This window comes from Diachasmimorpha longicaudata, chromosome 2 (assembly GCF_034640455.1).
Source record: "Diachasmimorpha longicaudata isolate KC_UGA_2023 chromosome 2, iyDiaLong2, whole genome shotgun sequence".
Lineage (NCBI taxonomy): Eukaryota > Metazoa > Arthropoda > Insecta > Hymenoptera > Braconidae > Diachasmimorpha > Diachasmimorpha longicaudata.
Genome location: NC_087226.1, coordinates 10,638,001 through 10,661,120, shown reverse-complemented (window position 1 = coordinate 10,661,120; position 23,120 = coordinate 10,638,001). Strand labels below are relative to the sequence as shown.

Genomic DNA, 23,120 nt, shown 5'->3' with positions numbered 1-23,120 from the left:
ATTCCCTACAAAATAGGACATGCAAAGCAGGAACGTCATGCATAATTAATGACTCCAGACACAGGACATTTATTGATTACTTCTACAGCCCCGCATTGAGGGGAAAAACAAACTCTCGTAGTCCTAAACAAAAACATTGTGGTAACGACGGAGAAGCCATGAGGAGCCCCAAAGATGTCTGAATCGCAGGTAAAAAATTGTAATAAAAATATGGATATAAATAAATTTCCGAGGCTTTAGCTCGAGGAAGCTGATTTATTTAACACCAATTGTTGCAGTTCAACAACAAATTAACCGAAGAAATTACGACTGAAATAACGGAAGTCGAGGAAATCGAATCTCCGTCATCAGCATCGAATTGCGAGCGTTCGTTTCCCCCGGAAGTACCGGGGATTTCCTCGACGATGAATCCAAAATTCGATTCCCTGACGTCAAATGACCGAGATATACCAGATTTCCTGGCAAACGAGAGAAAGATCGAAGCCCACAGGTATTTAGTGTCGAAAAGTACCCAAACCCAGTGGAAAGATCAAGGAGGTGACCTATTAACAAGTGAATTGACCAGTCCAACAACTCCTCGAGCAAAGAAACCCTTACAAGCACCTCCCAACAGGCACAGCCAAGAGCTCATGCTGACGAGATCGCAGTTGTCAAACGTCCACCGAAAATATCAACAGCTGAAAATACGATTTCATCGGCTCCACACCGATTACTACAAATTAATGAGCATAACCGGTGAATTAACGTCGTCACTGTCGAGCTCAATTCATCATGAGCCAGTATCGATAGAGGCAACGTTGAAAAATTGCATGAGAATTTACCCAGATTTGTTCGACAAGAACATTCGCGACAGCAAGATTTCTCTGTGCGATAGTGATAATTACGAGAGAAACGGTAACAAGTCGGTTCTGGTGACAGTGCCACTTCTGCCAAAGCAGCTGAACTATAGGAAGATTAAATTTCATCTCATCAGTGGAAATGTCAGGGTAAAACTGTTGCTCCTCCAGGCACTGAGGTGGAAGATCACTCTGAGTCAACCGGACGAGAGGGACGAGATTGTTAATGAGTTTATCAACAGCGATTTGCTCGGTCTGCATGGGCAGATCGCTGGGGACTCAGGGAGAGCTATTCTCCCTTATTTGCTGGTACCTCTCGATGTTGTACAGCCACACCCGGTCCAGCAGTCTGCTGCCAGACTGTTGAACACTTTTGCTTCCTTGAAATGCGGAAGGGATTATCTTGCGATGGGACCCACGGTGCTGAATGTGGTAAGATGAATGTTTCTTTACAGGGAATTACTCTCGATGCTATAACGGAGATAAAAAATCGTTGACTTGGGTAAAACAATATTTTACTGGCCATTTTTATGGGTACTTCTAATGGTGAAAATCAGCGAATAAATCAAGTTAAACATTTAGCGATACAAACGGCTAAAAACGAAGTATGAAAACGAATTTTCTCATGTTCTCAGTTTGTTCTTATTTTTACACGCCAGCTTTTAGTGTTTTTTTTACAGAATCCATATTTACGATGGATAAATATTGGTCATACTGGTGATCGACAATAAAACAAAATAACGATTAATTTTTTTATTGCTGTACTAATAATTGAAAAACATTTTCTTTAAGTAATATTTCAAAGAATATCAATTGATCTTTCGCTGTGTGGACAATTGTAGGTGGTACAGTGCCTCGATAGTACCCAGGCAGACTCGATAGACGCATTCACCTGCGATATGATAATCGCCATGCTGCAAAAACTCTCGTTGAGAAGACATCAGCGATTATACATGATTGCCTCTGGCCTCGTTGAATGGCTCATTCATCATCTGAAAGCCGAGTGCCACTCAATGGGCTCGTACAGGCTTGAGTATGCTACTGCTTTGTTAATGAACCTATCGTTGCATAAAGAGGCGCAGATAAGAGCCGCAGCTATCGCTACCATGGTCATGTCCACCCTGATTGCCTTGTTATCTACTGAACATTTGCCAGTGAGTGATTACGATCTTCTGATCTTGATGATGTTGACGGAAGGGGAAATCAACAAGATAATTTCCGGCTGATTACACGCATGAAATAAATTATATTGAAGTTTTTGCATCTTAAACTCAAATATTGAGATAATTCTATGAATAATATGTCATCACATTGAGAATTGATCTGTTGAAGATTTCTTCAACGATATTTATTTCCTTATTTATCAGGCATTACCGTACATAAACGGGGCATTGAACAGCTTTCTCGCTAATAGCTCCATCAATGAGGAAGCCAAATTAATGGGACTTGGACCTATTCTGGAGTATCACCGGAAGCACAGAACCGGAGAATTGAGGTTTGAATCGCCATTCGTTGATCCAATCCATTGACAATAACAGCATAAGCATAACAATATGTTTTCAGAAAACACTTGGAGTATATTCTTATGAGACATCGAAGACAACCAAATGAAACGATCGAAGAATTATTGAACGACGATGACGATCGGGTAATTCAAGTGATTCACCGACTCACAGCTGTCGTGTTTAATTGCAATTTGAATTGACTGTTTTACAGGAAGAGTTTGATGTTCTTGAAGATGAGTTGGATGAGATGGACCCGGTGAAAGTCAACATTGGGGACCTCTTTGGCGACACATTGTTATCAAGTTGCTATTCCTTAGCTACCGATCTCCCTCCTGATAGCCTTGACGTACTACAGGCGAAATCACCGACTGTGGTGCAACGCATTTCAGAGTCTATTTTAAGTGAATTGAAAGATAGAGAGGATGATGTAGAGGATGAAACAATCAACCGGAAGAATCTATCCTCCAGGTAAGTTTTCCAATCTTTTCATAACAAATTATTCATTTTGTCAGTGTTTCGGTGGATGGAACGATTTAATTCCCCAACTAATACAATGAATCCAACGAAATGATAATTATTCTTTAGATTGACGCCCCAGACCCACAAACCCAAGTATCCGAATCCCGTGAAATTGCTCACCCTCGGGAATCCCTCCGAGAACTCGCTTCCAAGTATAAGATTGTTGGAGAATCAAGAAAACCTGTCAGCGGATTCAAGACTGTCTGTATTAATTTTCTCACCCTCCCAGACTTCAATTACAAAGCTTGATCGATCCAATTACACCATCAGTTGCTCAAAAGGCGGTGGAAATTAATTAAAAAGTACTTATGGAGGAAAAACGATTTCACGATAGCTGGGGGAGAAAAATTTCGCAGCGTGTGAAACTTCGGCTCCTCAGGAGTTGAAAAGTTTCACAATTTAAAACGGATTCATCTGAAGAATTCCGGGATAGCTGCGAAAGTGTATATGTATGCCAATCACAAGCTTAGTAGTGGCTCATAGAATATCGCATAAACTTCGATGTTGACGAGCCAGATGACATTATTTGATTGATGAGCATTAACGAGAGAAAATTTTTGTTATATTGGAAAAATTGGGCGCTGGTAAATGATTGTGTTTAAACGCTTTCACATGTTCAATCAAAATAGATAATTAATCCAAAATCATAACTGTGTCTCGTTCATTAATGTCCAATTGCGATTGGGCATTCAATTAATTAAATTATGAATAAAAAAATGGAGGGAACAATGGTATTACAAATGAGGTAAATGGTAAAGAATAATTAGGAGTGGATTACATCAATTATTGAACGAATTGAAGACTTTTGCCATTCAAATTACTTCAACTTGCGCGTCAGTTAAAATAAATGAGAAATAAACTAACAAAAAATATTACGCCTATCTATATCTCAAGTTTTCCTAATTGATTTGATGATCAAAAAATGGTTAATTTCATTTCAGGGAAAGTTCCACAAATGCAACGACTGCGGTAGCGTCTGGCGATCCAATTCAAGGTAAAAAATTTCTCAAAGTAAAAGGCGAATGAAAAAGAAAATAAAATTGTAGTAATTCACTTAAAAAGCCAATGAAACAGAAATACCGGGGACGTACGAATGAAGGGTTCTCTCTATTTTGGTGAAATTATTGACTTTCACTGTGAATAAGTGACCACAGTTCATGACCTGAAAACAATGAAAACAAGTGGATCACGTACTAAACGAAAGTAAATGGAAAACAGGATATAAATTTGACTGGGAGTCGTTGTGTTCTTCATCACGTTCAACATTTTATGTTTCAGTTGAGAATGAAGTGGGCAGTATCCCATCATTGTAAGTGCCCTTTCACAATATTACGTGGAGCCATATTCTTCCTTATACCATTGGCTTTCGATTTTACGCCTCTCCTGCAACATTCGATTGTCGTGATTGTCGTGTCGTATGTTTTCCAATGTTTTTTACTGTATTGCAGTGGTGCGGCTGAAGTGACGCGGATGAACGATTCAACTCGAAATGATGAGGAGGAGGCGTTCGCGGCGAAGCCCAAGATCACGCGCACTCCACCTCCATCAGCCGCAGCACATGGAATAATCAGCAATTCATCGAGGACTTCACCGTAGGTGGACTCAACTGTTCTCAGGAATAATTTTCGTTATGATTGAATCCATCTCTTCCTTAACTCTGGTGCCTTCAGAAATTTCTTACATTAATTAGAAGCAAAATTGTATTTTTCAGCACATTTTATTCAAATCGATATTGTATCAATGATCGTATGCATCAAAATAAACTCAAATGTTAACAACAAGAGAGGAACCCTCCACCTAATGAGTGTTTTTACTTGCTTTCTCGGCACTGGGATGGGGCAAGCAGAATCAGGGTACGGCAAGCCTAATCAGGTGAGAGGGTTTACTTTAATTTCGTGTTTATTGTAAATAACTCTCCTTCTTGGAAAGAGAGGCAGTAGCTTTTAAAAATACCACAAAATTAAACGTGAGTAAAGTAATATTTTTCATCACACTTTATTCAACTCAACATTAAACCATCAATCATAAGTATAATAATAAATTCAAATATCAACAACAATAAATAAAGAAGAATAACTTCATCAGTCCCCAAGCGACACGTCTTCTACAAACTTTACGAATACCCAAAGTAAGAAGTACCAGAGCCTGCTGTATTAGGATGCCCACTGGTCCCAGAATACCCGGGTGAGTGGCTGTAACTACTACTGGGACTGCCATAATGATGCCCAGAAGAGAAAGGCCCAGCGCTCCTGACCTTGTACCCAGATCCCCCCGAGAACATGCCACTGGGATAACTGGACTCAGGATGCATCAGAGCGTGCGTTCCAGATCCATCCTTGATAATGATGATTTTGCCAGCGCCTTTGGGAAAGCCACCGCTGAAGAAGGGCCCCGGGGACTTAGAGTAGCTGGCGCTGGCGAGGGCTGGGTGGATGTAGTTGGACGAATGACTGGGGCCAGACGAGTGGTAACTTCCAGGGGACTCCCTGTGAAGGCTGCTCATGAAGCTCTTCAGGGCGCTTGGAGAGAGCCTGTGACCATCGGAGAAGCTGCTCTGGGCGGATTCGCCGGCGTAGGAAGATCCCGGTTGTTTTCCTCCGATGAATGATCCTGAGTGCGCTGGGTAGGAGGCGTGACCCGCCGATGTCGAGGGTGAGTGACTCGCGTAATTTACGTTTGAACTCGAGGGATAAGAAGTGCCGTGCTGGCTGCTAGGATGATTAACGCTGCTGGAGTAGGCGGCTGCTTTTGCCACCGAGTAACCACTCAACGGGGACGACGAGTATGACGACGACGCCGTTGATGGGGAAGCATACTCTACCCCCAAGTCCTGATTTGATCCTTGACTCCCACTGTATCCCGAGAAGCTGACAGATCCTGAGGAGGGACTGTGTCCGCTGGAGACGTAGTCGATGTTCTGGGGTGATGAGTAGCTCGCGTGATCTGACCCTGAGTCACTCTGGTACGAGGCTGTGAGGGTGTTTAAGACCTCTGGTGCGTTCACACTGGAGTGTCCCACGTACCCACTCGACTGGGAAACCTCCGGGTGGGAAGAAGATGGACTGTAGACTGGGGAGTAACGTGGAGATATTGATGTTGCATAATTCGTGGAGACTACGCTCTGGGGTTCCTTCAGGCTTATGAAGCTACTGGGGTTGTAGCTCGGTGAAGAGTAGTCCTGAGCATTACCGATTGTGTAACCTGGAAGACGAGAGATTCGTGACGAGAGAGCGAGGTGAGTATTAAACTAGTTCATCCTATTTACTCAGTGAAAAAATAAGTATAGAAATTAAATTTATAATTATGTGTACATTATTATAAAAAAAAAACATTAAAGTAACTAGTCAGAAAGTATAGTAGCGAAAGAATGCGTGCGATGTAGTCCTCCTAAGCACCATTTGCCAAATCGTGCAGATGGATTTCTAATCTCTCGATAAAAACCCCAATCATAGTGATTTCCAGCGATACATTTTCCCTCTCCGATCTCGTCTGATTTGGGCCATTGAGTATGTATGCCATGCATAACATCTCCACATTACTTGGAAAGTGGGACACTTATTTTTTCTCTCCTTTTTATTTCAGTTTTCTATCATAAACAGAGCTCAAACTCGTTTGATGTAGCGGTAACTGAGACTTTGCATTCACTATTTAGCGATTATTTTCGTTAAACGCGACGTGTTTTTACACTCCCTATTCCCCGTTCAATTTTTACCGAATGAAAGCGAGAACTTACTGGTGACAAATGTAGCGGCAATTGCCAGTAGAACGAATCCGGTTGTTATAGCTGACTGGAAAAAAAAACAAATTATTTATAACTCCAAGTCCATCCACAGAATCAAAAGATAACAGAGCAAAATGCGATACATTTCGATTGAAATGTTTCAATGAATAATTAATGAGCATTAAATTGGGTTTTACTCACTGACAACATTTTTCGTCGATTTTACTGATCACAGTTGAGCGAAGATAACAATAACGATGAGAAACGAAAATCAATTTATATTTTTTAAACGCGTATTATTTGAATGGGCTCCCGGTTTCATGGGGATTCCCACTGTAACTGAACGTTGTTGTGTTCCCGTTACGGTTTTATATCCCCATTGGCCCCTTCCTACATGAACTTGAGGTAAAAGCAATACTTTAAACCCACCATCAGCTAGGACATTGGCTAGAACTTGACCGTGCACAGCGGGGAAAGAGTTTAACCGGATTTATATCGTCTTCACTTGTGGGGAAAGCAAATGCAATTTTTTTCGTTTTTTTTCTTGTCACTCTAACGTGGCCACATAAAATGAACGGATCCTTGGGGTTGAGGGCGAGTACTAGCACTTTTGTGAGGTGTTGGCGGATATTGAGGGAAATATCGAGGAAATTTTGCGGTGACACGTTTTGTTTTCGAACTTCACTTTTTCCTGATTTTTCCTTTTTTAATTTGCTTATTTAATTCATTTATTTATCTGTATTTCGTGACTATAGCAGGTGATTGATGATACCCAATCGAGGATTGCTGCATAATAATATTTTTTATTTTATCTTCTCTCATTAATTAAATTTCCTTTTAAAATGCTTGGAAAAGTTAATTTTCAATTTCTGTCATAATTTTTTATACCTGATATTATTTTGCTATTATATTTTATATTATGAACGTCCATTAAGACATGAAACTCTTCAATTTCATTTTCCCTCACGTTTTATTTAGATTTGCGGAGTGAAATAGAGGTGGAGTATCTCATCTGGCAAAATTGAACATCGAGGACGGGTGGGCAATGGGATGCGAGGTAATAATATTTTCAAAAGTTTGATCCAACTTCTCTAATGAGAAAACTCGGTTGCTGGTCATCTTTTTTCTTTCACTCTTGATGATTTCGTAGAGCAACTATTATATTACAAAAATGAATGTGCATTGACGTATCATCAATTCCAGTGAAAGGTACAGTACATACGTGACAATTCAGCCTGAACATTCACCAATTATCCTTTTGTATTCATAATTAGAACAATTATTAAATTTACCTCTCGCCACTTTCCCGGGAGGAGCTGAAAAAAAATCGAAAGTAACGCGAAAAATATCTGCATCGTCAATATTCCCGGGACTAAAAACGATGACAAAAATATATTTACATTCTATATTGTACCTGGAGAATTGGGAGAGACAAATCGTAAAAGTGAAAAATGGGTAAAATTGCATTACTCGAATCGTGAAGACAGAATAAGAATAGAAATGGACAAAAAGGGGCTAAATCAATCTAGTCCCGTTAGTTAATCTCTTCAAATGAATCATATAATGTTTCGACAGATGTAATCTGTTCTTCGAGTGCATTGTCTCTCTCCATCAATAAAATTGAAGACAAGTGCTCTTCCCCTTGTTCCGAGTTTTTTTGTATTCTATTCCCAGAAAGCCTGCGTGCAAGTACGTGAATATAAATGGAAAAATTTCAGCTCAAAGGAAAGTTTTTTTTCTCTACTCTTGACTCTTTCTCTCTATTCTTAGAGATAAATCCATCAGATTAAATGGTTCATTTACGATTCCGAGTTCGCAGTTTGACTATTGATGACATCAATTAATGCTTATCAATTCAGCCTGTGTTTAATGCTAAGTGTATTCTATTGTTCTGGAAATATATTTCCTTTTTCTACTCTTTTCGGTTGAAATCATCAAACAGTGTCATTCCTTTCTACTTTGAATTCCTTTGTGTCTCGTTGCACAGTAAAAAATGTGACATTGGAATATTACCTGCGAGGATCGATGTACGTGCACACGAGCAACTTGGTAAATGGGCCACGAGGATTTTCGATTTTCTGATAGGGATAAGAGACTCGGCTTTTGAAAGTTTCAATATCTTTGGTGTACTTTGATGATAAGTATTGGAGATTCTTGCTCTGTTGGAACTTATTTTCCTGAGTTTTTAAACACAGTCCTCTTACACTAATCACATCATTTTTAAATCATACGGGAAAATAAAAAATAATCATTTCATCATGTTTACAGTGATCTTTAATTAATTAATCCCAGAAAATAGAATAAAATATAAACAAATCAAAATGTACAATTACAAAATGGATATTATCTGTAATGCACGAAAGAATTGCATAGTTTTGTCACTGAATAATCTAGGTTTCTTGAAAAATAATGACGTAATTAACGTAATGAAAACATACAGTAATGATTGTGATTGAGTAAAAAATAATACTCCTTCAATGAGTTTTTTTCCTTAACTGTATCTAGTTCACTTGTTTTACGCTTAATCGTTCTCACCTGTTTTCATTCGCTTCATTTTTTTTTATCTAATTACAATGATTGAATTGTTGGTGTACACTCGATGGAAATTCTTAATGACTAATTTGCTCTTCCGTTTTTTTCTCATTTCGTCTATTTTAATTGTTACGTTACTTTGGTTTTAAATTAAGGACTAGTCTGTTGAGCTTCACTCTGTCCTGACACAAATCATTAATATATATTTTTTTCCAACTGTTTTCTTTATTTATTTTTTCTTGTTATGAATTTCGATGACACATACGAGCAATTATAATTCGACATATTGTTTTGTTTTTTTCAATAAAAAATGACAATCAGTCTGTGGTAGGCAGAAATAACATCGAAAATAGAAACACGAAGAAACGTATCAGTAAATAAAAAAAATTAATTCATAATTGTTCTTTTGTCAGGGTTTTTCGATGTAATTATTCATTATAAAAAGGCAGGAATTAATTGGCAGTTGTTGGAACATAAAGACAATCAGTTTTTTTCTCATTCGTCAATTTTTCAGTTAAAATTATCCTTCGTTTTACGAAACATTTTGGTGTTTTTTTTTTTTTTTTGGAACATTGCACGCCTTTTATTCTTACGATGAAGTGGTATTATGTAAAATTTGGGTAATTAATCACAAAAATGGGGTCAATTCGTGTGATGATTTCTCTAGATTGTCGAATGATGCGAAGATGACAGACGAAGCACACAGATTCTTCATTTATGTACCATTTAGAATTGGAAATTGAATTTAGAATTAGAATGTAAAAATACTATATATATGTACAGTAATTATAGTATACCAATGGATGAGTTTTGGTGGGTACGGGAGGGGGCTTTGGGGGAGGGGTAATTCATTCATTAAATTACAATTATATCGATACAATTGGAGAGCATTTGTCAACATTTACGTTGTACCTGGAAAAACAGCGATGATTGCTCCTGGAGTGATCGCGATTTCACACTTAACACTTAAAGATGAATTTCTCGTTTATATCTCATAAATTTGTTTTTTTTTTCGAATCTGGGACACCATGTTTCTTGCCGTTGTAACAGTATGATAATTATCCATATTTTCGTAATATTATTTTATCAAAAAACATTCACTTATTGGCACATAAATGGAAGCGGCATACCAATACACGTTGTTGGTACGTTCTCAAAGAAAATGCGAATATTTTTTTGTTATTTTGGTTGTTTTTCTCCCCCTTTAAAAAATTGAGTCATTATTCAAACAATTCACCTCATGCCAATTCATCAACGAATTACATTTTAATGCTTTCCAAACATTTATTAAATTTTCTTGAGCGACAATCAATTCGCGAATATATATTTATACAATTGAAAAATTGAAAGACCGAGAGTTACATTAAATAACTTTATAATTGTTGTTCTCTTTAAAACGAGTTCCGGTGCAGTATAATTATTTTTAATGTCTATTTTGCCACGATAATCTGCATCTTCGAGGGGCCACCACCATCGATGAATATTTCATTCTGTTCGAACGAAATAATAAAAAATAACATAACAAGTGTTTACGTGATTATCATTCATTCATGCATTACAAAAAAGCTTACGATCATTGATGAAAATTCTCTCGTAGCATTGATATAATTCGTTATTAAGTTTTTGTCTTTAACCATGATCATTTTTCAATTCTTCATAACTATCTAAATTTTATTTACAATTATTTACACATTAAAACGATTATTTACGTAATATTTCCCTCTCATTTACTCATCATACTTTAGTGATTGTATAATTAGGATTGACTATGCCTTAGAATAATCAACGGAATAATGAGTTAATTTTATTTTCTGTTTTTTTTTTCATCTTCATTTTTCATCACCTCTTTATGTAAAATATGAAATATCATGCCATTATCAGATGGTATATGTCCATCTCCAAGGTACTATTATGGACGAAATAATCGGCCCTTCTTAAACTTGTCTAGCACTTTGATGAGCAAATACTTTGGAGATTACATAATCTATCGAATGTTATCATTTACTCTCACCCATTTGTTTTTCTCTCGCTCTCTCTTTCTCTCTTGTTCTCGTCCACGTCATACTAGTATAGATGATTTTCATTCCAGTCAATCAATGTCCTTTTCCGTCAATTACAAATATAAAACATGTATATGTAAATAGAATTCTTAATTATGCGCGAACATGTTCTCTAATTGAGCATACGTGAATGTTTTTTTTTAATTATTTTTTTTTCATTTTCATCATTTTAATATCATCAGTCTAAGCCGATCCAATGTCGACTCCACACACAACAGCATTATAACAATACATGTCTCAATAAGCTTGTGAATTACTAACCACTTTTACTCATTTTTCATCAACAAATAATTGCAATAATCAAATAACATTCGGCGTAGTCTACATAAATTCCTTTAAATTTTTTTCTCTCCTCACTTTTTTTCTTTTACTCTTTTACGCTAAAAACTTTCCGAAAATACTAACCGAGCATGGAACACACATTTCTGGTGTTATTTGTGACGTTACGGGCCACTGAATATACTGAATGTCCTATTTACCTTCGCGTTATGGTACATTTACTCGTCTGGCAAATTATCTTCTCTACTTTCAAACATGTTTTAAAATAAATTTTAGGCAGTAGTTGCATCACATTTCAGCTTTTTTACCTCATCATGTTCAATAGTTCTTCCATTACGTATGTGTATTGCATGCTGCAGTTGCATTTTTTTAATAGACAGACGAAAATGGAAATTTTACTCTCAATAATTTTCTCATCCACGTTTTAGTACTTTTCAAAAATATATACTACTTAGGCTTTTTTTGGAATGACAAAATTATAGTAAATACGTCTCAATCAATGGCAAATTAATCCTCAAATGCCTGTGCACTCTTATGCTCTACGAAAAGAAATGCTTTAGTCATTGTCTTCATAATATTTCTCTGTTTTTTTAAATGTTTGTCGGTATTTTATAATGCAATATTATCGTGAGACCCTCATATGATCCGTTGTCATTACTTGTTTTTTCGTATTATCATTATTATTCTTGTTATTAGGTATTTTGTCATTTATTTGAATGGTTGAGATATCAATCAGAGACGTTTAATTATTCATTAAATTTACGTATATCTCTATTTACACGGATTAAACTTTATAAAATAAATTGAAAAAATATAACGTATCGTATTGTGATTATTCAGTTAACTGAGAGCGCAAAAAATTTCATTTTCCGAGCTTTTGTGGAGAGGACAGGAGCAATACTTCTTTCTTACTCTATTGGAACAAAAAAATTTACAACTTATCGACTAATTTTCTTTTATCGATCTGCTATCCGAGGATATTTATCACCACACGGGAGGAATCGAGTCGTTAAAAAATCCACTACAATATATTACAATCAATTGAAATCCCTTCGTTGATGGAGAGCCCATATTTTTTTTTGTCTTCACCCCTTCGCATAGAATTTATGCACCTATTGACTTTGATAGCTCGTGAGGGCTAAAATACGTCGCAGGAGTTGAGGACTTTGTGTGCCCGACGAAAGGTGTGATTCACAAGTGTGTAAAATTCGTTATGATCGAGTATGTACACGGAATTATGCGTTGCTCGTTTCTCATTCAGAAAGTGCAAAGCCAGTTTTTTTTTTGTAAATTACTGGGTAGTTAAAGCAATCGGTGACGTGATTGATGGGATCATTACTTCGACGAATTGGTGACTGAATTCTCAGGAGGTGCGTTTTTTTGTGCAGTTTAATTGTGGACTGGACCTCCTGATTATGCCGAACCGCCGAATGACGGATTAATTGACCAAATTTTAGTGCTTATCAAAGTAATGAATCATCAATTTAGTACGTAACGAGGGAGGGATTTCGGAATCGATCAAGCTTGCGTGTTTGGCGCTCTTTTATTACCTATTTTGATTCTGTCGAAAACTAGGGTCGGATTTAATAAAAAAAAATTTATATCACCGCAATTTTTTTCATTGGTAACAGCGTTTGGAAATTTATTTCCAACAGGAGAAATATGTGTTTTTAAATTTTTTGTTTCCTTTAAAAGGATACACTCGATAAATTTGTTTATGAAATGGAGTTATAAAATACGAGTATAGTATAAAAAATATAAAATACTCGTCAATACAACATACACAATTAAAGAAATAGACTATTATTATGTCTAACTTTTAGTTATGAATTAAACAATTTTTAATTCATTAATTTAACTGATTAATGGCTATAACCAATTGTTTATAAATTAATTGAAATGCAAGGATAGATATCTACCATGTTTGATATAATTTTTCAGAAGTTCAAAAATGAAAAAAATGATCAAAATGGGTCATTACTAAAGCAGCAAAGGCAATAGCCACAGAATTTCCAGATTCCGAAATTCCCCCAAAAAAAAAACATTTTATTCGAAAGACTCAGTGCTAGGATTCCTCATAGAATTCCAATAAAAATTTAATTGAACTTCTCGAGATGAGCGCTAAGTTTTTCTGCTAAAGGAAAATTTCCCTGATGGTTCAAAATCAGAAGTGCTTTTGCCTGTCGCACTAATAAGTTTACGACTTCAATTTAAATGTAACAAAAATGATTGAATTAATAGATTAAGTTTTGCATGGAATTATGACTTCATCAATTTTTTAGTCATGAGTCTCTTGATACAAGAAAACATGCACCTTCATCAAGACTTTCTTTCTATTAATGTAAACGGAAGTAGTAAACCCATCAGGATGATACACGACTCTCCAGTGATATCGAACTACCAATGGATCCTTCCTCCAAATATTTTCATCTTTACACCTAAATAAAATAATATAAAATAAATTAAAGTTGCGTAACACGTTCAGACCTGACTTTATTATCTAGCCTCGATGTGACCGGTGACAGCATTGGATGATTAGCCACAACCGAGACATTGAGCGAGTTTCAGACGAGATGTCCATCGATATCCGAGTAACTAGGTGTCGATGTAAAAGTTGACAGTGGATGCCCGTGGGAATGTACGGGGATGGGGCCCGCACGTGCAAATGTAGCTGGCGGGGGGGGTACCGATGGGGGAATTGGTGACTTTGCTCCGGCAGTCATAACAGTGACGTCTGGGGGGGGCACCGGTCTTGGCAATGTTCTGTTCCTCGTCAGTGTACCGGTACCGGTTGTGTGCAATTGATTTCCATGTATTGGACCTCCTAGGGACGGATAGTAGGCACCTGGACCGGGTTCGTTCATCACCGGTACAGGGCTTGGATTTGCTTCATATCCGGTATAACGGCCACTGTCCATCTCCACACTGTAGAAATTTACGTCGCTCGGTGGTGCTGGACTGGGATTCCCGATGTAACTCGATTTCGATACTGTGGATAATTTTATTGTTAATTTTATAGCCCATTCCCCGCATCATTTTTCAGTAGTGCGAATTCGGTTAAAAATTCCGGTGATAAAATTAAATTTAGAAACATTAAATTCTATTATTTTAGGGCATTTGCGCCATGAAACTTCTATGGAAAAGCCCTAGAAAACTCGGTCATTAAAAATTAATAGTATTTCGAATAAAGATAAAGTTGAATTTTCTAACGGATTCGCAATAATTTTCTACATGACATTTTGTTGCGTGGGTTGAAAGGTGAAATCACTGGAAAATCATTTGTGCATCAGCTATTTCAATTATAAAATTTGAAAGTAACTTTTCGAATATTTTTACAAATCTCAGCACTAGAGTTTCCACGTGATTGCTGCCCGAAAATCAATGAATCCTCATAATTTTATGAGACAAGAAAATACGTGATACGATAACATCAAGTGGAACCGAGGACCAATTTGGCACACCAGTTTGAGGCACAAAAAATCGAAAATATTGATCACTTCTCGATTCCACTTTACTGAAAAATGACCATGCAATTATGACAAAAACCTCGCAAGTGTATGACGCTCATGTGTCTCCACTTATTTACCTGTTGATCACAAGCAAGCTGATACATTATATTCATTCATGGAATCGATGAAAATATCGAGAAAGAGAATGATTAAATGGCTGACCAGACCGTGGAAATGAACACAGTGTCTACGTGATCATCATCATGCACAAATTTATCATCTCAGCAATACTTATGATATAACATTTTTGTAAATGACTCCACACGTTGTGAAAAAAATTCATGGAAAACCCCCTGAATTTTACAGAAAATGTTGGATCGCTACTACAGTTGTATTGACAGTTATTGATTTGCAGAATTTTTCAGAAAAATTATCCACAACGTCGAATGAATTATTAAAATTTCCTAGACTCTTCAATGAAATTTTTTTCGCACGTGAATTGAGTAGTGAAATAGTCTGATCTTGGGAAGACATCAACAGCGATAAACTTGAGAGGTTTTTGCACCTATTGGTGGTCTCGACGCAAGTAGCTGGTGTGGATGACGCACCCGAGAGTGTACCACTGGCAGTGGTGCGTTGTGGGGGTGAATCCATAGGTAGAATACTGGACACGTGATTTCCACGTCTGCCAAGTGTTCCTTGATGATGTACCTGCATTTCAAGGCTACTTTTACCAAATTCTTGGATACTCTGATCTATTAAATATGTACTGGCTGCTGTCTTTCTCCCCTCGTCCTAAATCATACGAGAATTAAACCAATTATTCGTCAGATTTCGTGAAAAATAACCGATAATTCGCCTTTTCTTTACCAGTTTACTAGCCCAATATCCAACGAGTCCCTATCAATTTTCATATCTCTACGATGCAAATAGAAAGTCTCAATCGTGCATTTAATTAGTCTCCAAACCCCTAGTTAAACGAGAGACAAATTGAAGAAATAGTTTTGAAAATAAATATAAAGGAAATAAATGAAAGAAAAGTTGAAACTTAAAAGGCTGGAGGTAGGTTCTCATCGTTTGAATAACGAAAATAAAGAGGAATGAAAATAAAAGGGTTAATAGAACTCAAACCTACCCTCCGTAATTACTTGTTACTAAGAACATACTGACTGATGGCACTGACCACGTAATCATTAGCGTCGAAATTAACGTCACTCTTCTCATCCGATACTGAACTTAATTCACCCGTCATTGTGTCTCCATTGACAGTGGATGGTGCGTACATGTCGGCTGTTTGGGATTTGTTGATACCTGGACAATATATAATTAATCACAATTAATAGGGGAGAATTACTTCGGAAGAAAGGCTCACTGTAAATTAATTGAGGCGATTATTATCAATCATTGGATGGGAGAATACGTGTGAAAAAATTGAAAGAGAAAAATCTTGTATTTTCTACACGACATTTTGTCCTAATTTTGGTATAAATTTTGCGCCTTCTATATTAAAATCATAGGACAAAGTATAAAGAATTAATGCCAAAGAGTTATTATAGAAAAATAAAATTTTTTCACACGTGAATACTTGAATTTATGATAATTAATTAAATGAACTTACGATCTTTACTTCGTTTTCGTACAATGTACCACAATAAGATGCAAAGATTAATAATAAAAAAGATGGCTGACGTTGCTGCTACAGTATAGATATAATTCATGGGTATATCACTCGTTTTCAGGATCACATCCTGCTGTCTGTCACGATTATTCGGGCCTAATTGTTCATAAAAAACAAAAAGAAACACGCTATAAATATATATAGTTACCAGAGCGGTGGGCCTTCTTTTTGGACTTTAATGTGGCATATAGTATGGGCGTAGCAATGAGTAGACAAGCACAGGCGGAAACAACGATGATTATGACGATGGTGTAGGAGGTGTTAATCTCGCTGGCGGTCAACTCTGTTGGTGGTGCTTCGCCTGTAACCCAAGCCAATAAACCCCATCACCCTATAGTGTTATTCATGCACCTCTAGGTACCGTTAGTTGAGTTTACATTTAATTTAGGTAACTTGTATTTACGGAGTTACAATTTTGCCATTCAATACGTACAACAAGCGAACCGAATTTTACAACAGTTTGGGCTCTCGATGTTTAACTTTTGAAACGGGCGTCTAATTGAGGCGTGGTGTGGAGGATATTCGAGGGAAATTGAAGAATACGATGTTCAGCAGGCTCCAATTATAAACAAATAGAAAATCGGGGGTTCAACCAAACGTAATTTTAAAGTTTTGGGAATTTTTAATAAGTAAGTAAAAATTTAGCAATTATACTTAAAAAATGCTTGACAAGAGAATATTTACCAGGGTGTTAAAATTTTAGCATTTCTGAATTGTCAATACCCACTTACCGCAGGATTTTCTTTATCCCAACATCAATACCTAAAGTCTCACTTAACTACTCCAGCACAATGAACAGTGCGACTTTCGCCTGTGCCCTCTCTTGTCCAGGACATCTCGTCTTAGTAATGGTCTTGCATTTTGACAATTTGGGCAGAATTACTTGCCCGCTCAGTACAATTAAACATCTTCAATAACAATTCTACAGAAGCCTCGTTGATTTTTATTGAGCACTGAACATTGTTTGGTAAGCGATTAGTTAATCTCTCACGGAAGACTAGATTATGCACCAGATCTAATTAAATTCCATCAAGCAGTCAGCGAAATTTTTCTAACGCTACTGTAATTTTCTCCGAATGCAACGCGCTCACCAACCGGCGGGGTAATATCTACCGAACTTTTCTCTCTGTGCATTGACTTGATCATTAACTTCTAAACTACCCATGCAATGGATTCTTTACTCATTCGCTTGTGTTTGTGTTTATACGAACTAATTGAAGCATTTGATATGACAAATGAATGATGACAATGGCGAGTTGTGGGCGGGGGAGGGGGCCGATGAACATAAATATTGAATTCCTTCATTGTCCTATACTTACGCAGAGTCTGAATTTTAACGAGATCCGGCAGAAAGGGACTCTCGCCTTTAGAATTTCTCGCCATTATACTGAAGACGTAGTACGTCCCCAAATTGAGGCCTGTTATCGTTGCTGTGTAATCGCCGGGTTTAACGTCAAGATAATAATAACTGTCGATATAATCATTAGCCTGCCTCCATCTGATACGATGAGATGTTGGTAGACCACCGTCAAAACCCCTTTTCCAAATTAGCGTAACACTATCGTGCGTGACGTTGTAAACTTGAAGATCACTTGGCTGATCTGGGGGTGAGGTGACATCGAGGTGTACAGAGTCTGACGTTTTGCCGAGACGATTTTCAGTTCTGCAGTTGTAGGTCCCGTAATCACGTTGATTCACGTGGTATATCGTCAATGTTGATTGTACCTCCAATTTGGAGACCTGCAACATTGTTCAATGGATTTTTACTGGACTGTAAAAAGAGAGAATTTTCGCAGGAAAGCACTGAGTCGTAGGTCAAAGAATGAATTATTTCTGGTATCCGGGAATGGCTCTACGATTTTTTGAGAGTTGCGAGAGAAATTTCTAAGAATGGTTCAATCTTTAATAATTAATAATTTAATGAGATTTCTATTGATCTGAACTCATGGGCAAAGCACTTGGGTTGGTGCATATTCAAATACATCTGTTGCTTAAACTTCAAGTAATTTCTAATAGTGTATTGTAACCAGTTCCAGTGACTCGAAGCTTGGAAAATGGAATCACATTTTGAGTTGGCGAAATGGAGTTGCAAGTTACGTAGAATAAGTTTGAAATTTATGATACAATTTTAAAGGAGAAAGGTGAGTTTGAACGTCAATTGAAGCAATTATAAAATTCATTGGGTGAGATTTCTCTGAGAAATGAATGATGTTAATGCAATATGCAGGTTGATCGACATTGTATATTGTCAATATTGATTTTTCCTTCAATTTGGAAAGCTCGAACATTTTCGGAAGTTTCCATTATTCTTCGATATGACCTCTCGGAAAAGGGAATACTATTCAGGTAGAGAAACGCAATGAGTCGTATTTCAAATAACGAATTATTGCGTCTATTCATGGATAACTCTATTGAACGCATTTCCAGAGACTCGAAACTTGTGAAATGGAATTACATTTTGAGTTTTGGAAACGGAATTACAAGTTACGCGGAATATGTTTGAAATTTAGGATTGCAGAATCGTATGGTGTGAAAGGGAAAATTTCAATTTGCATTTCCACTGAAACAATTATGGTTAATAAACCGCATAACATAAAACGGATAGCACTTGCATGGCTAATGAACAATATCGGTTTCGAATAATTAATTATGGATCACAATATGTACGTCGATTCGGTGCTAGCGTTTGAACGTTTCCATTGATCTGAAATCCCATTTGCCCGAGGAAGAAAAAAAATAGAACAACACCCAAGTACTTGCATTTCAAATAAGTAATTATTACGTCTACACGAAAGTAACTCCATTAAAAACACCTTTGTACGTTCGCAGTACAGTTAGAAGCCGTATAATGCATCGGAAATTTATGATCGAAGAATTGTGCAGAGTTCGGAAAAGAAAATTTGAATTTAAATTTCGATTGAATCAATGATAAAACCCGTCGACCGTCCGGCATTTCTCTCTGCAATGGACAATGTTGTATGCGAATAGCTAATTACCTATGGCAATATTTAGTAAATATACAGCATTGTGTACACGAGTCTCATTTCATTAAAACATAGCAATTAATCGAATCGCAACACTGCATTGCATTCGAACACACCGGCGTCATTAAGGAGAACATGTCATTAACAGATTGTTTACCTCTTTCCTGGAGATCTCGTATTTGCGGGACGTCATGTTGGGTAAAAGTGTTTTCTCTCCGAAGTACCAGACGAATTTCGGTAGTGGTGAGCCACGTGCTTTGCACGAAAGCTTCACATCAGAGCCAGTATTAGCAGCGGCTTTCTTCATTATCGCTGTGTTCGTCATCTGGGGCTCAACTGAAGTGGAATTAAAATTATAAATGACAAAAAAAAAACATTTTAAAAGTAAAAAGAAATCATTATCGATATTCGTCCCATTAATTGTGACTTCGACTTTACACCAAGTTAACACAAAAATTTCTGATACTTTTGGACTGGTAGACTACTTATTAATCCCAAACGCAATTAGATTGTTGCTATTCATAATAACCGTCGTTTAAAATTAGTTTAGGGCTTTGATCACCAAAGTTCGAGTTATGTTTATACTACTTTAATTGCGTTTGGCCTCTTAACGTGGCAACTAAAATAAACCGATATGCATAGAACCTACAATTAGTGATAAAGAGGATGGGCTTTGACGTAACATTTCCAATTCCATTGTTAACGTTGCATCTGTATTCACCGACGTCCTCTTCAGTTGGATTGCTGATGTGTAGATACGAAGTTTTGTTGATAAAAGAGGTTGAATAACGACTCGACAATTCCGTTGTCGAGCCAACTTTGTACCACGTTACGTATTCATCAGCAATTGGACTGCCATCCAATTCACAGAATAATTTAGCCTCTCTATCACCAGGATACACCATTCCTGATTCTGATGTCCGTTTTATTTCAGCAGCGTCTGCAATAACATAATTAATCCCCACATTTTAATAATAACTAGTCCGTCACGTCGCAGGCGAGGAAAGTACAAAATAATTTCGAATATTTAATGTCAAAATTATCTGGATGACATGAAGATAAAATGAATTACACTTTTTCTTACATTGAACTGTTATATTGAGCTGATAATACGTGGAACCCTCCTTGTTAGAAGCTTGACAAATATATGTTCCAGCGTCATTCCTATGTAGTTTCGTAATATTCAACGTCGAGTCACGTGCTTTAATTTTCGCACTGTCTCGGCTCAAGGGCAGTCCATCCCTCGTCCACGAGTAATTAATGTTCGTTGGATTGGCCTTGGCTGATACTGATATGACGTACGGCTCACCCTCCATACCCACCAGCTCCGTCGAATCGATAGACGTGAATATTGGTTTGTCTGTGAAATTATTTGAAGAAGGTAATCATGAGAAATCTCCATAAAGTCAATTTATATCCTCTCACTTTAATAGAAAACATTCAAAAAACTACAGTGTAAAAATTGAAAATGAAAAATAAATTTTCTTTGAATTGATTCTAGTTCGTCTACTGTAATAGTAATTGATGGGTTCACATACGAATTAATTTCTTTCGTTAAATCAATGAAACTTACATAGAATATTCAGTGTCGTGGCATCGTGAGTTGACCTTTGCATCTTAGAATTCCTCGCTTCACAAGTATAAACCTCACTGTTCATACTGTCAGTCAACTGAAGCTGTAGTTCGACAGTGGACACGTAGCCCCCGTGTAAACCAATTCTCGATGTATTTTTCGTTCCGTCAACCGCAATTCCCGCTTTCCACCAGGACATTTCTGCCGCTGGATTACTACTACTAGATTCGCATATTAATTTGCCAGTCTCGCCAGCTCGCAATTCCTTGGGTTCACGTGTTATTTTTACTTGAGCAGGTGGAAAGTTCACCTTCAGAATAATTGTTTTACTCATTGGAATTATTGTCGCTGAGTTGACAGCGTCACACCTCATGTGTGCATTATTGTCTGATGCATTAACGAGAATCTCGAGTTCGTTTGACACAGCGTGATCTCGCTCCCTTATGGTGCCCATTATCTGATGAAAAATGTTGAATATTTTTCAGGTTTTTTCATGTCTCGGGGAGATGATTTGGTGCTGAGGGGGAAGAGGGAGGAACTTACCTCTTTGTCGTTCTTATACCAAGTTACAGTGGCCAGGGGATTGCCAGCTGTTGCTGTGCAAAGAAGTTTCAGTACTGCGCCAGCATCAATCTGGTGATTCTCCTCGTAACCACTGATAATCAGTCTTGCAGGAGGATCTTGAATATGAATTTCAATTATTGTTAAATTGTGAAGTGAGCCTTACAAAGACTCGATTTATTTTGATTCATTAGTCTTGATATTTTTCGATGGAAATGAAGGGCTTTTTAAAATTACGAATATTCAAGAAAGTGCCCAATCAATATTTGTTTAATAAAATAAAAAAGGATGTCCTAAACCTGCTGAATTCGAAAATAAAATTCCAATGAAATAAGCAATCGAATCCTAACGGAATTTAATCCATCTCCAATACTCACAAATGACGTTGATCGTATGAGTCTTCATGGTGTACTCAGCAAGTCGTGAATTTATAGCACTACAAATAACAACAACACTCCTAGCATCCTGATTGATATTGAATGTGATATTGGACGTTGTGATCGATCCTCCTTTCTTTGCCAGATGAGAATGTGAGTTGGTACTGTTAAATTCCATTCCCCCAACAGTCCATTTGATATCTGCCGGTGGATTAGAATTGTCTGTTGTGCAAGTAATAGTTACTCTCTCATTAGCTTTAGCCTCAGTGGGTCCCGTAATAGTAACAGCAGCTGGACGGACTGTTGAGTACAAACATCTGTATTTAGTTAACATAAAACGTATTACGGGAATGGCAAACCTGCCTCTTTGGAGAAACACTTACAGAGGACTGTTAAATCAACGTGAACTTTCATTGGTGTGACACTCATGACATTTGATACCTCACAACGGTAACGTGCCTTGTCGTCCTCTGACTGAGCCTCAAATGAGAGGACATTCTCGGAGAGGCTGTTGTAGGTACGATAAACACTACTCTTGACCTCATCCTTCCTGAACCAGACCACTTGAGCCGGTGGATTACCACCACGTGATCTGCATACAAGCTCCACCTTCTGACCACGATGTATAACGTCACCCTCGTTGTAGCCCTCAATATACGGAGCACCCGGTGGATCTGGAGGAATGGTTTTATTCAGGTTTTGAGAATCAGGGAGGGGGTACAAGGAGGAATGCGCTAGGAATGTCTGATTAAAAATTCTGGAAATTCTCTTTTCGACTGCACCTCTCCTCTTTTGAACTGGAAGAGGAGACTTCAGGTGATAATCAACATTTTGGTTCAATTATTCATTGACATTAATCAGTATTTCTTACGTTTTTAGAGGAACAATGACCGATATTTGGGTGCCTAAAATACTTTTCCAGTAAAATAATTTTTTTTCAGCCCAATTTTTTAGCAGTAGAATTTTTATACGGGTAATTTTGTGCGCGATTACATAAAAACTGAGATAGACGAGAAACTGTACGCCTCAGAAGTTTAGAAGAAGAG

General features: G+C 37.3%; 3 protein-coding genes across 15 annotated transcripts in view; 1 reads left to right on the top strand and 2 right to left on the bottom strand.

Annotated features, from left to right (window-relative positions):
• Positions 1–48: 48 nt before the first annotated feature.
• LOC135172802 (lisH domain-containing protein ARMC9-like) lies at positions 49–5,746 on the top strand. Of its 8 annotated transcripts, XM_064139187.1 has the most exons (11): positions 49–189; positions 279–1,268; positions 1,679–1,990; positions 2,204–2,331; positions 2,400–2,484; positions 2,553–2,809; positions 3,802–3,854; positions 4,139–4,169; positions 4,309–4,452; positions 4,707–4,732; positions 4,946–5,746. In XM_064139187.1, exons 1-10 carry the CDS (start codon positions 175–177, stop codon positions 4,726–4,728), a joined length of 2,037 nt encoding a protein of 678 aa, XP_063995257.1. In that variant the 5' UTR covers positions 49–174; the 3' UTR covers positions 4,729–4,732; positions 4,946–5,746. The 8 variants fall into 8 exon arrangements, 7 of the variants coding, with proteins under 7 accessions (XP_063995257.1, XP_063995256.1, XP_063995262.1 ...); XM_064139186.1 differs by lacking the exon at positions 4,946–5,746 and having other exon boundaries at positions 4,572–4,710; XM_064139189.1 differs by lacking the exon at positions 4,946–5,746 and having other exon boundaries at positions 72–199; positions 4,572–4,710.
• Positions 4,832–7,043, bottom strand: LOC135172808 (uncharacterized). Its single transcript, XM_064139200.1, has 3 exons — positions 6,783–7,043; positions 6,594–6,648; positions 4,832–6,061 (listed from the first exon to the last, which is right to left on the bottom strand). Exons 1-3 carry the CDS (start codon positions 6,789–6,791, stop codon positions 4,974–4,976), a joined length of 1,152 nt encoding a protein of 383 aa, XP_063995270.1. The 5' UTR covers positions 6,792–7,043; the 3' UTR covers positions 4,832–4,973.
• A 2,612-nt stretch (positions 7,044–9,655) lies between these two features.
• Positions 9,656–23,120, bottom strand: part of LOC135172797 (nephrin) — a 115,691-nt gene continuing 102,226 nt past the window's right edge. For 2 of the 6 annotated variants that reach the window (XM_064139175.1, XM_064139173.1), the window contains 12 exons: positions 22,458–22,748; positions 22,075–22,374; positions 21,680–21,816; positions 21,137–21,593; positions 20,648–20,923; positions 20,213–20,503; positions 19,721–19,899; positions 17,899–18,319; positions 16,520–16,675; positions 16,085–16,212; positions 15,510–15,696; positions 9,656–14,441 (listed from right to left, as the gene is read on the bottom strand). In XM_064139175.1, coding sequence (XP_063995245.1) covers positions 14,017–14,441; positions 15,510–15,696; positions 16,085–16,212; positions 16,520–16,675; positions 17,899–18,319; positions 19,721–19,899; positions 20,213–20,503; positions 20,648–20,923; positions 21,137–21,593; positions 21,680–21,816; positions 22,075–22,374; positions 22,458–22,748 — 3,248 coding nt within the window. In that variant the 3' untranslated portion in view covers positions 9,656–14,016. Of the gene's footprint in view, positions 14,442–15,466; positions 15,697–16,036; positions 16,213–16,519; positions 16,676–16,727; positions 16,881–17,898; positions 18,320–19,720; positions 19,900–20,212; positions 20,504–20,647; positions 20,924–21,136; positions 21,594–21,679; positions 21,817–22,074; positions 22,375–22,457; positions 22,749–23,120 lie in introns of those variants that run through there. The other 4 variants (XM_064139174.1, XM_064139176.1, XM_064139179.1 and 1 more) reach the window with 4 other exon arrangements.